Below are 12526 nucleotides of genomic sequence, written 5' to 3'. Positions count from 1 at the left end.
ACAAAGAATATACCATACTGAGAGTAATTTGCATGTCCAAGTGCTCAATCTATTTCTTTCATTAAACCCAGACTGAATAAATGTTATCGAAGTTAATAGACAATAACAGCTTGTCAGCACGCATATATTAAAACAGGAAAATAAAAATATTTTTAATTAGATATTGCTAACAGCAAAGAAGATATGAAAGAAAATGACAAGGACTTACATACCCGGAATACAGAGACATTTATAACTTGTTCCAACACTGCGACAACTGCCATGAGCACAAGGATTCAGAGCACAGAAGTCAATTAGGTGGGCACAGGTAGGTCCTGTAAAACCTGGACTGCAGCTGCAAGAATAGGAGAATCGATCTGGATAACAGGTCCCATTGTTCTGACAAGGAAATGAAGCACAATAATCGACTTTGTCTGCACAAGTTGGTCCCAGGAATCCTAAAAAGATACAAATGGACCTGATTTGTAGGCTGTCTCCAAATTCCAAGCAATTATTTGTCAGGTGCAAATAATCAGGAACAGCAGTTGAATTCAAAGCACTAAATGTTTATTCTTGCCATCTATACACAAGAACCTGAGCAACTAACAGCCCAAGCTAAATTAGTGTTAGATAAGAGTCAATAGAATTCGGGGGGGGGGATTCAGAACTCTTGTGGCTGTGCAATGATGCCAAACTAATTACAAGTTTAACCCCACTCTCCAGCTAAACCTGCTCATCTCCTACGTCATTTGTCTTACAGATATTTAAGCAGAATGTTCTGAATAAAATTATCTTAAAACACAAACTGATACACATTGAGATACTAATATTTGGCACTATGGATTGATATTATATTGCTGAACACCCAAAATATTTTGTACCTCTGGTAAAGAAAGATTTTTTTGGAAATATGTCATACCATATTGTTCTATGGTCATGAGAAATACATACATGAAAGCAACAATCAGTTAAATTCATACCATTCCACTGTTTCTTAATGTTATAAAATAAGTTTACCATTTCATATCAAGACGAGCTAAGAGTAGTTGACACAAGTTATAGTAGAAATGGTAACGAAGAATTTTTTCATTTAAACCAGATGCTAGTTGTTTGAAATAATGAGATGGTCAAACAGTAATAAGTAAAAATAAATTGTAATATTCAGCTGCCTTAACAGGTTATAAATTCGTAGTTACTACATCATCTAAATGGAATATCCTTTACATATTTAATTCCTGCAGGGAATTCTGGGAAATTTTTGGACCTGGTTTGATTAAGCACCAGAGGATTTTAGAAGTTAGGGAAATATGAAGTGGATGATTAGCCATCTTGATATGGGAAAATAGATTAAAAGGACTGGAGTGACATGAAGAATAACATGCACATAGGTAGAACACATCCCCACCATCTCTATATAAAATTATATAGGAGTATTATAAATTATAGGGAAATCCTCAAGTTATCCTTTATAGCAGCATACGTCTGCTACCACAAACAACGTTCTGCAAAGAATCAAAACCAGTGATAGTCCCAGATATATTTCTTCCTTCTAACTCCCTTTTAATCTATTAATTGTTCCATACAGTGCCTCAACCATATTTATTATGGTTTGTACCATCAGTTGTATGATAGGCCGAAAACAATTTTAAAACATAAGTTAGGTTCAAAGCTTCAGTCTCAGTCAGCTGGAAAGTGACACAGAATGATGAAAGTCAAAAAAGAAAGCTGAATGAAATCCAGCTATTCTCCTCAATATGTTATACAGTTGAAAAAAGTACTCAGCAGGAATTACAGAAATCTGTAAGCAGGAGTTGCTTAATATGAAACATGGATTATTTATCATACTATTTTTAGTATCCATCTGTATCTTCTCTAATTTAATTGCTTCAAAATTTTACTTTCCACTTTTCCTCTGGCTCAAAATAGTGGCTTATAACCTAATGATCTTAGGTTTATGATATACATTTTTCATGCTCTAAGAATGCTCTTGTTTATTATTGTTTCTGGTCATGAATTTTATGTTCCAATTAAGCAATTGCCCCAAACATGAAAATCTCAGTAGAACTTAGGTTTTTTTTCTGGATAACACAATAAAAACTCTCTTTTTATGACCCTGTAACCCCTTAATTCAGGGTAGAGTTGGGATGCACATTTACTAGCCAGATGTGTTTCCTGACAACACGCAGAGTTCACAGCAGATATTCTTTCTTTGTGCCCTGGGAGAGAAACATCTGCCACAACCTAGGATTCAACTCTTAACCTTCCAAGGGGAGATGAGCATTTTCACCACTAGCCACCATGCTGTTTTTTTGGATAACATAAGTGGATGAAAGAGTCAAAAGATCTAAAATTCATACTGGTAGAGAGGGAAAGTACTATGTTTGACCCGTATATCTTGATTAAAAGAAGAAAAAAAGAGGGGCCTGATTAATCTGATCAGTGAATATGTTATTTTCATGCAAACTCACATGCTTCATTTTTTCTAGAAAACACGTACATTGTTAATGACTCTGAAGATGACTACTAGCTGTCAAATAACCTACTAGGCATTCCATTTTGGTACAGCAAATAACTGGCAACAAATACAATTCTCTAATATTTTAAGTGACATTTACATGAAGAGCTTCAAGTCCAAATACATGCCAGAAAGTTTTGTTTTAGGGGAGTTGTCTTCCTTTCTTGTTTGTTCTGTGTTAGTCAATGGTATTTCTGACCCCCTCTATAGTTTCTGTTGATGTGTATTTTTATATATGATTATATTGCAGGAATTGGGGGTCCCCTGAAATATTTCATGCTTATACTGTAAGATGCTTAGAATCCATGGAAATGGGCAGGATATAAGCACTGTAAATAAAATGCACAAATTCATATATATATTCTGAGTATCAGTCATCCAGTTCAACTTTGGCTAAGTACAAAGATATTTAATGTCTAAATATCATATCATATTGCCTATCAGATCTAGGATAAAAATCCCAGTTCATTATGAGAACTCATCCATCCTTTTTTTCATATATTTTAGACACAGATTTTGATAGGATGCTTTAAGAAAACCAGTTAGTTTAGGTTCAGTTTTAGTGTCTCACTATTCGTTGTTACTGTTTATATATTTCTTGGGAAGAGCCAAAAAATATCTAAAATTCTCTATTTGAGTTACTGGGGTTGTTCCATTCATAAGCTGTAGCACAATTGGTAAATGGGTTACTGATTATAGTATAGAGGTTCAGTTAGTGATCGGATTCAGCCAGTTTGCACCAGTTCTGCTGAACTGGTAGCTAATTTTTTGTTGCCCAGGCCCAGAATGAGCTTCTGGAAGCGGCATCCACACAGAGAACCGGTTGTTCACATATTTGAATCCCACCACTGGGTTCAGTCTAAAGACAGGTAGAACACTAGTGTTACAGTATGCTATTGCAAATATACTTTGTCAGCATTCAGCAGTTTTCCTCAACAAGACCTTTTTAGATATGCTGGATTTAAACTTCCAGAATTCTCAGCCTACAGAATCCTAATATAAAATTGTTATTTAGTAGATGTATCTATATTTAGGAGTAAATCAATTTATATAAAAGCTATTTCAAACCAGATGCAAGCTACAACAAATAAAAATCAATATACAACATTTTCTGAAACATTGATAGCTCTATAAACAACAGTCAATGGAAGAATTTTAATAGATACACTTATACAGTCCCTTTTAGCCATGAGAACACTCACTCATTATTTATTGCAGCACACTACCTAAATAACTGCTTACACAGCAACACATAAAAACATGTATGTATGTGCACATATACTTCAGGGTGGGACACTTTTATATAACAATAATAGTAAAGTTGGAAGGGACCTTGGAGGTCATCTAGTCCAACCGCCTGCTCAGGCAGGAAACCCTATACCATTTCGGACAAATGGCTGTCCAACTTCCAGTGTTGGAGCATTCACATCAAATGCCAAATTAGCTCCCATGATATTCCCATAGCTACATGATAACAAGAGCTATGCTGTATTTGCCTCTGCCTAACGACTTTTTGTCTGTAGATGAAACCAGTGGTGGAATTTAAATAATTAAACAATCGGTTCTCTCTGAAATCACAGAACCCTTTAAGAGGTGCATGCACAAAAACCAAGCTAGGGAGGTGGGAACTGCCCCACGGGTCCCGCACCTGCTTACTTCAGGGCCCCCGCATCCAGACCACTCGCTGCTCGGTGATCTCCCCCTGGCCGATTCAATAACCCAGCTGCCCACCCGCCTCTTCCCTTTCACTCTCCTCCTGAGCTGGATGGCCATGCTATGGAGGATGGACCTTAAACAGTCTCCCTCCACTGTTTTGGAGCCAGGGGGAGTGACAGCGAAAGGCTCTACCACCACTGCGCATCAGCCATATCTGCTGCTGGAGGGGCTTTCTTCAGTTCCTGCCACCCCTGCCACCCCTGCTTCACCCCGCAGATTACCTGCCTGGCGGCAGCCACCAGCTCCTTCTCCTCCAATTCTTCCATTGCTTGCGCCGTGACTGGGAGGCATAAGCCTCCCCTGCCAGCTCCTCGGCCATCCCGGGTATCCCTCTGTCACCATGCACCTGCTTGTGGGCTGCCTTCTTCCCAGCCAAGAAAGGGAGATAGGGAGAAAGGTGCCTTACAGTAGCTTCCTTTTCCTCCCCAGGTCTCCTTAAGTCTTCCTTCCTTCCTTCCTTCCTTCCTTCCTTCCTTCCTTCCTTCCTTCCTTCCTTCCTTCCTGTAGGGAAATTATTGCAGGCTGCAGAAGCGCAGCTGAAACAATTGTTTTTCAGTCTCCTGAAACAAGCCATGATAAACCACCTGTTCAGCACAAGGTGAATCAGCTAATTGTTGGCTATTAAGATACAGCTGTCATAACCAAGCCAGGGGAGTATCTTGGAGGTTCAGAGCCAATGGGAAGTGGGATTCTTTGTTATACATGAGCTCAATCCAATGAGTGTTTGTCCTTGTGAATAAAAGAGAGCTTTGGACATTGCTCTGGGCTCTCATCCCGAGGCAGGAAAGACTCTGTCTTTTTTCCATGAGAGACCACCACATGTGGTGACCCCGACGTGATTCTTTGAGACCCTCAGACTTACGCCTGGCATAGGCATAGTGCACTTCATCGGATCTTGCAGGACGGGACCGAATATTCAGTAAGTATGGGGAATGATTTTTCAGCGTCACAAACACTCCATGCGAAGGAGTTACGCCAGATCTTAAAGAATACGTTTCCTGCTTTTTCTCAAGTAGGTTTAGAAGACATAGAAAACTTACTCAGGGTTATTTCAGCTCAATGTCCCTGGTATCCTGAACAAGGTTCTTTAGAAGTTCAGGATTGGAAAAGGATAGGGAAAATTTTACATGAGGAACCAAGAGCCTCAATTAATCATTTACTTCTTTGGGAGAAAATTTTGGAAGCTTTAATAGCACATTCTAATCCTTTGTTCCTTTCACCAGAACTTTCTGCCCCACTACCTCATGTGTTAACTCCAATGCCTCGTTTAGTAACCCCAAAGGCTGCGGAGGACATTAAGTTAATATCCAAGTCATATACATCATTACCTGAAATTAACAATTTGGAGGGTTCCAAAAAAGTTGATGAAGCAAGTACAAAGAGTTTAAAGTGTCAAGGGGCAGTTGGGGTAGTTAGAGCAGGATTTGATGAAGCCCAAGGGAAAGGGTTATTGTCACCGGAGGAATTAGTAGAAGGTTTGGAGGCTTTTCCTGTAACAGTGGATATAGATGGTCAAGGAAATAGGCAATATCGTTGGCAGCCATTGCCTTTTTCTATTTTGAGAGAAATTAGGAAAAGTATAACTGAGACAGGATTGCATTCCTCCTTTGTGCAAGGAACCATAGAAGGGATATCTACAGGATATAATATGGTTCCACAAGATTGGAAGGATTTGTGGAGAATGCTTTTAACACCAGCACAGTATGTAGTTTGGGATTCTGAATATCAGCGTAATGCTATTGTAGCTGGAAATAACTCTGGAGGGGCTTACACTCCAGATCAACTTTATGGTTCTGGTCGATTTACCACTGTTTTACAACAAGTAGGAGGAATTCCTGATGCTGCTTATCCTGTAATTGGCCGTTGTGTGATAAGCGCATATAAAAAAGTACCTCAGTCAGGCAAACCCACTAAGTCTTTTACTAATGTCCGACAGGGGCCAACTGAGCCTTATCCAGAATTCATTGATAAATTGAAAGAGGCTATTGAGAAACAAATTGATAATGCAGAAGCAGTTCAAGAACTTTTGTTGAAATTGGCTTATGAAGCTGCAAACGCAGACTGTAAAAAAGCTCTAACTAATATAGTGAGTCAACCAACTTATGGAATAGCAGATATGTTAAGAGCATGTTCCTCTGTGGGAACAGGGGTGTGGAATATGAGTGCTTTAGCTAACGCTTTGCAAAAAGGAAAATTTGGTCAACAAACGGGTAATTGTTTCAACTGTGGGAAACCTGGTCATTTTAAGGCACAATGTCGAGCTCCAGGAGGAGGGAATAGTGTTGGAAGCAGACAGGGAAATAATAAATCTGGAGTTCGCCCGAAACAACCTTGTCCTAGATGCAAGAAGGGATTTCATTGGGCAAACCAATGTAGAAATGTTAAGACTTCGGGAAACTGGGATGCGGGCTAGCAGCTAGCCCAGGAAGTAAAGCTGCTTGTTGCCAAAATGAACAAAGTTATAAGGGCAACACTATTTGTGAAAAATTGTCTGTTCAGAACGTTCCCACAGCCACCAAGGGTAGTGCAGGTATAGATTTGATTAATCAGCAAGATATTAATTTGGATTTTCCTGACGTTGTGACTTGTATGCCAACTCAACTTTGGGGACCATTGCCTAAAGGAACAGTAGGTTTAGTCCTTCCTCGTTCCTCAGCAGCGAAAAAAGGGTTTCACATAATTCCTGGAGTAATTGATTCGGACTATTTAGGACAAATTATGATTCAAATAATGGTGAAAGTTCCTCAATTAGCAAGTAAAGGGGACTCCGTGGCTCAATTAATACTACTTCCTTATGTAACACCTGGGGGAAATTCTGAGCGGATTCGAGGAACTGGAGGGTTTGGCTCTACAGATACTGTGGATCCTCAAATCTTAGCTATTATAAAAAATTTACAAAAGGAGAAACCTAGGCAAATTTGTTTTATTAATGGGAGGCCTTTTTCTGGAATTTTAGATTCTGGAGCTGATGTGTCAGTCATAGCTTCATCTGACTGGCCCCCGGAGTGGCCAGCCATTTCTGCACCGTCTGTGTGGGGTGTGGGTGGCTCTCAAGCTGCTTGCCAAAGTCAACGTTGGTTGCAAGTGACAACGGAAAGAGGAAACAGAACAGCCAAATTAAGACCAGTGATTTTGCCAATTCATGTTAATTTGTGGGGAAGAGATTTGTTAGAACAGTTTGATGCAGTTATAAAATTACAAGATTAAAATGAACATCACAAAAACAGCTTTACCACTAGAATGGGACAAAACACAAACAGTATGGGTTGAACAATGGCCTCTTCCAAGGGAAAAATTGGAAGCTCTTCATCACTTAGTAGCAGAGCAATTATCAGCAGGTCATATTGAACCCACAACAAGTCCATTTAACACTCCTATCTTCGTTATAAAAAAGAAATCAGGCAAATGGACGTTACTCAATATCCTCCTTTTGCTCCTTGGAAATATTTACATGTTTCTATTGATACGTGTTCTGGGTATATTTTTGTTTCTCCTCAAAGAGGAGAAAAAGTAAAACATGTGATCAATCATTGTATTAGAAGTTTTTCAATAATGGGAAAACCTGTACAAATTAAAACAGACAATGGACCTGCATATTGCAGTGTGGCTTTTGCAGAATTTTGTGATAAATGGGATATTTTGCATAAGTTTGGTATTCCTTACAATTCTCAGGGTCAAGCAATAGTAGAAAGAGCAAATAGGACATTAAAGGAGGCTCTTGACAAACATAAAAACAAAAAAGGAGGAAATGTGACTAATTTACCAGTGTTGCAGGAATGGTTATCTTTAACTTTATTTACTTTAAATCATTTAAATATTTCAAAATTAGATTCAGTTTTGGACTCCACAGCTGTGGACCGACATTTTGGTCAACAGTTAGAGGTGCAAAAGGCTAAAGTTTGGTATAGAACTCCACCTGATCCCATTTGGCATGGTCCTGTGCCTTTGTTAACATGGGGGCGAGGATATGCTGCTGTGCTTGCTCCAACAGGTCCAGTCTGGATTCCAGCCAGGTGTGTAAGACCATATCATGAACCCATGGTATCAAGGGATATTCGATCCTATTCCGGATTTCCGAAAGAATCAAAGGATAACAATCAAAATGCCAAAGGAAATTCCACCTCAGAATGAACAATCTGTATCGCATAAGGAGAAAACTCTTGGAAATGATGTGGAGAAGGAAATTAAAATTGAAATGTTTGTTAATTTTATATGTATAATATTTGGGATTTGTTTGGGTATATTGTGTAATGAAGTAAATGTTTATTCAGTTCAATTGGAAAAAAAAAGAAAAGAACCGGAGCAAGGAGCCTGGAGAAATAATATATATGTGTTGCACCTTCAATCTACATAATGAATGAGTTCCCATTTGGTCGTTTAAGAAATAGAAGAAACGTGAACTTTGATCAAAGTCCAATAAGCTGAAGGATTGGAATGCAAATGGCAAGAGGACTTATACCACCATCAGAAGTTGCCATGAATTATAGAGATTTACATTTGTTTGAATCATTGGATTGTAGCTATGTTTAACCAAACTATCAAGACTTTAAATTGTTAGAACAAAAAGTTTCAGACATTAGAGATGTATTGTGGAATCACATGGCTTTAGATATTATGTTAGCCACAAAAAGAGGGGTGTGTGCTTTAATTTATAGTCACTGTTGTGTTTATATTTTTGATTTTCATGTTAATATTGCTCATACAATTGATGTTATGGGAAAAAAGAAAAATTCTTTAGTTTATACTGGCTCTGCAGTGACAAGTCCTTGGGATTGGTTATGGTCTTGGCTACCTGATTTTGGATGGGTGCGACAAATTGTCCCCATCATAATTGGAGTTATATGTTTGCTGATTGGTTTGTGCTATTGTATACAATGCTTACCAAACTTATGATTTATGACCACCCTGGAAAGAGGTGTTATACGCCTACAAAGTAACTTTAAGATCTGTATGGCAGTTAAACAAAAAAGGAGGAGATGTAGGGAAATTATTGCAGGCTGCAGAAGCGCAGCTGAAACAATTGTTTTTCAGTCTCCTGAAACAAGCCATGATAAACCACCTGTTCAGCACAAGGTGAATCAGCTAATTGTTGGCTATTAAGATACAGCTGTCATAACCAAGCCAGGGGAGTATCTTGGAGGTTCAGAGCCAATGGGAAGTGGGATTCTTTGTTATACATGAGCTCAATCCAATGAGTGTTTGTCCTTGTGAATAAAAGAGAGCTTTGGACATTGCTCTGGGCTCTCATCCCGAGGCAGGAAAGACTCTGTCTTTTTTCCATGAGAGACCACCACACTTCCTTCCTTCCTTCCTTCCTTCCTTCTGCTGGTCTACACTTTCTTGCTGCCCTGCATTGGCCAGCCTCTCCTTTCTCCGTTCTGGAAATGGCAGCCCTGTTTTCTGCCACTTTCCTCCCAGTAGAAGGGAAGAAAGGAAGGATGCTTCGTACGGAAGAATGCTAAGTTCTGGGAAAACTTCTCCAGCTGGAGCTGGGTGAGAAAAGCCAGACTTCCCTTCCCTGATGGCTCAGCAAAGCCCTTGAGAAGTGGATCTACTTCCTGTATGGTTGGCTTCAGCACCCACTTTGGACGGCAAACAGAAGAGCTTTGCTCTTTTCCTCGAAGCCCTTTGAAATTGCCCCCATCCCTTCGCTTTTCTGCCTTAAAATCCAGAACAGAAAAAAAATCATACCGGTAGCTACCTTATCCTCAGATGATCAGGAGGAAAACATGTCTGCTCTGGATTTTAAGGCAGAAAATGAGGGGGGAAGGGACGATTTCAAAGGGCCTCCTGGAGAAAAAGAGCAAAGCTCTTCTGTTTGCCATCTGAAGTGGGTGCGGAGGCCAACCCTGCAGGAAGTGGATCCACTTCTCAAGGGCTTTGCAGAACCATCGGGGGAGGGGAGCCTGGCCTTTCTCGCCCAGCTTCAGCTGGCGTAGTTTTCCCAGAGCTTAGCATCCTTCCGTATGAAGCGTCCTTCCTTTCCTCTCTTCTGTCAGCAGGAAAGCGGCAGAAAACAAGGCTGCCATTTCCAGAACGGGGAAGGAAGACAGCCGATACAGGGCGGCAAACTGCAAAAAAGTGTGCAAAAAAGTGCGGTGGCGGCAAAGGAGGGCTGGTGGAGAGATACCAGGGTGGCAGAAGGAGGCAGCAGGGGCGGCTTGCGCAGATTAATCATAACTGGTTCACTGAACCCAATATAAAATTAGGTATTGGTTCTGCCAAACTGGTGTGAACCGGCTGAATCCACCACTGTGGAGTGATTATTATTCTCACAATGTTCCCACTTGGTAATTGACAGTATCTTTTTTTGTGCAGGGAGAAGGAATGCCTTTCTCCATACTGAAGGCGACATAAAGATTTTTGCCAAATGATCCACGAGCTGGGGCATCAGCAAGACGACAAGAATTCCTTATAATTGGATAGAGGATTCTGATCTGTATTCACACATATGCGTATACAGTATGTGAGCCAGGGTGGCGCAGTGGTCAGAATGCAGTACTGCAGGCTACTTCTGCTGATTGTTGGCTGCCTGGAGTTTAGCAGTTCAATTCTTACTGGCTCAAGGTTGTCTCAGCCTTCCAAAGTCGGTAAAATGAGGACCCAGATTGTTGGGGGCAATATGCTGATTCTGTAAACCACTTAGAGAGGGCTGTAAAGCACTGTGAATGGTATACAGTACAAGCCTAAGTGCTATTGCTTTATCTACTTATCTTGGCAAGAGAGAAACATCCTTATAAAAATATGTACTTTCTTAAGTATTACTGAAACTTACTGCTTACCTGCTGAACATTGACAATTGAATCCACTGGTACTGGAATAGCAAGTCCCTCCATTCTGACAAGGCTGCTGAGTGCAATAGTCAATCTCTGACTGACACATTCTCCCAGTATATCCTTCAGCATAATAAAATCATTTTAAAAAACATATGGGAAAGAAAATACATTGTATTAATAGATGGGTCACTTGCATATTATAACAGCATCCAAAACAGTGTTCCTATATTAGAGAGTTTGTTGTAATCACAAAGAATTGACCATACTTCCATTCAAATTCAAATTAAGTCAATATGTAACTATGATATGTAGTGCATATTGCATGTGACAATTGCTAATGTAAAAAATATTATACGTTAGTAGATTATATATCTAATCTTAAACTGAAGCACTTACCTTGATACTAAAGTCTGTACAAATATAATTCCTAATCAGTGAAAACGTAAATAACACTGAATAATAATGGCAATGGTATAGAAAGTGCTAACTAATTAAATTTCCTAACATATATGTTGCCACTTCATTTTCATAGTTCTTTACTTTGAAATCAAGTATAATTTACCCTAAGGTCTAGTTCTATGTATATTACCTTTCTTTCAAATAATCAAACACAATCTACAACATGCTTCAACACTGACGCTGGGTGAAAAGTGATACTTGCAGGGCTTTTTTTCTCATAGAACGCTCAGAACGGCATTCTGGCACCTTTTTTTAACTTACAACCATTCATTTAGTGACCATTCAAAGTTACAATAGCACTGAAAAAGTGACTTATGACTGTTTTTCACACTTATGACCATTGAAATAGCCCTATGATTACTTGATCAAAATTCAGATGCTTGGCAACTGACTCATATTTATGACGTTGCAGTGTCCTGAGTCATGTGATCATCTTTTGCGACCTTCTGACAAGCACAGTCAATGGGGAAGCCAGACTGATTTAACAACCATGTTACTAACTTAACACCTGCAGTGATTCACTTAATAAATGTGGCAAGAAAGGTTGTAAAATGGGGCAAAACTCACTTAACAAATGTTTCACTTAGCAACAGAAATTTTGGGTTTAGTTGTGGTCGTAAATGAAGGACTACTTGTAAATGAGTCCAAACAGCTGTATCTTTAGCTCTTTGTTTGTTAATTACAGGTCTATGTAAGCAGGATGTCTTAATTTTCCTAAAATCACTGTGCTGGAAAGCCTTCTCTGCAGCTATGAACTGTATAAAAATACCTTAACATGTTCTTTTAAACTTCCTATAGGCTCCGATGGAAACCTTTTTATATATAAGCCTCTTAGCGACACACAGGATTTTTTTTTAGTCTGCATCACAACTGGGGAGAAAAGGGATAAATCTTCTGTGTACTTCCTGATAAAGTTAACTGTACATTTTAGTTAAGAATCTCATCTCTTTCTCTCTCTCGCTCACTCACCCATAATGTCTTCAATTTTGAAAATGCTATTATAGAAATGGCTAGTTTATAATGTTACAGAAAAGTAAAAAGTTGAGGTTCAATGTTAATGCTTCCTTCTACTCCTGCAACA

General features: G+C 39.3%; 1 protein-coding gene across 2 annotated transcripts in view; it reads right to left on the bottom strand.

The window, feature by feature from the left end:
- DNER (delta/notch like EGF repeat containing) overlaps window positions 1-12526 on the bottom strand; it is a gene marked incomplete at both ends in the record, with an annotated part of 134172 nt that overhangs the window by 32129 nt on the left and 89517 nt on the right. For both annotated transcript variants that reach the window (XM_081330008.1, XM_081330009.1), the window contains 2 exons: window positions 213-437; window positions 10993-11106. In XM_081330008.1, the coding sequence (XP_081186134.1) occupies window positions 213-437; window positions 10993-11106 (339 nt within the window). The remainder of the gene's footprint in view (window positions 1-212; window positions 438-10992; window positions 11107-12526) is intronic.

The sequence above is a fragment of the Vipera berus genome, assembly GCF_964194415.1.
Source record: "Vipera berus genome assembly, chromosome: 5".
Classification (NCBI taxonomy): Eukaryota; Metazoa; Chordata; class Lepidosauria; order Squamata; family Viperidae; genus Vipera; species Vipera berus.
Note: the sequence above shows the minus strand (reverse complement) of the source record. Positions and strands in the feature narration are given on the sequence as shown.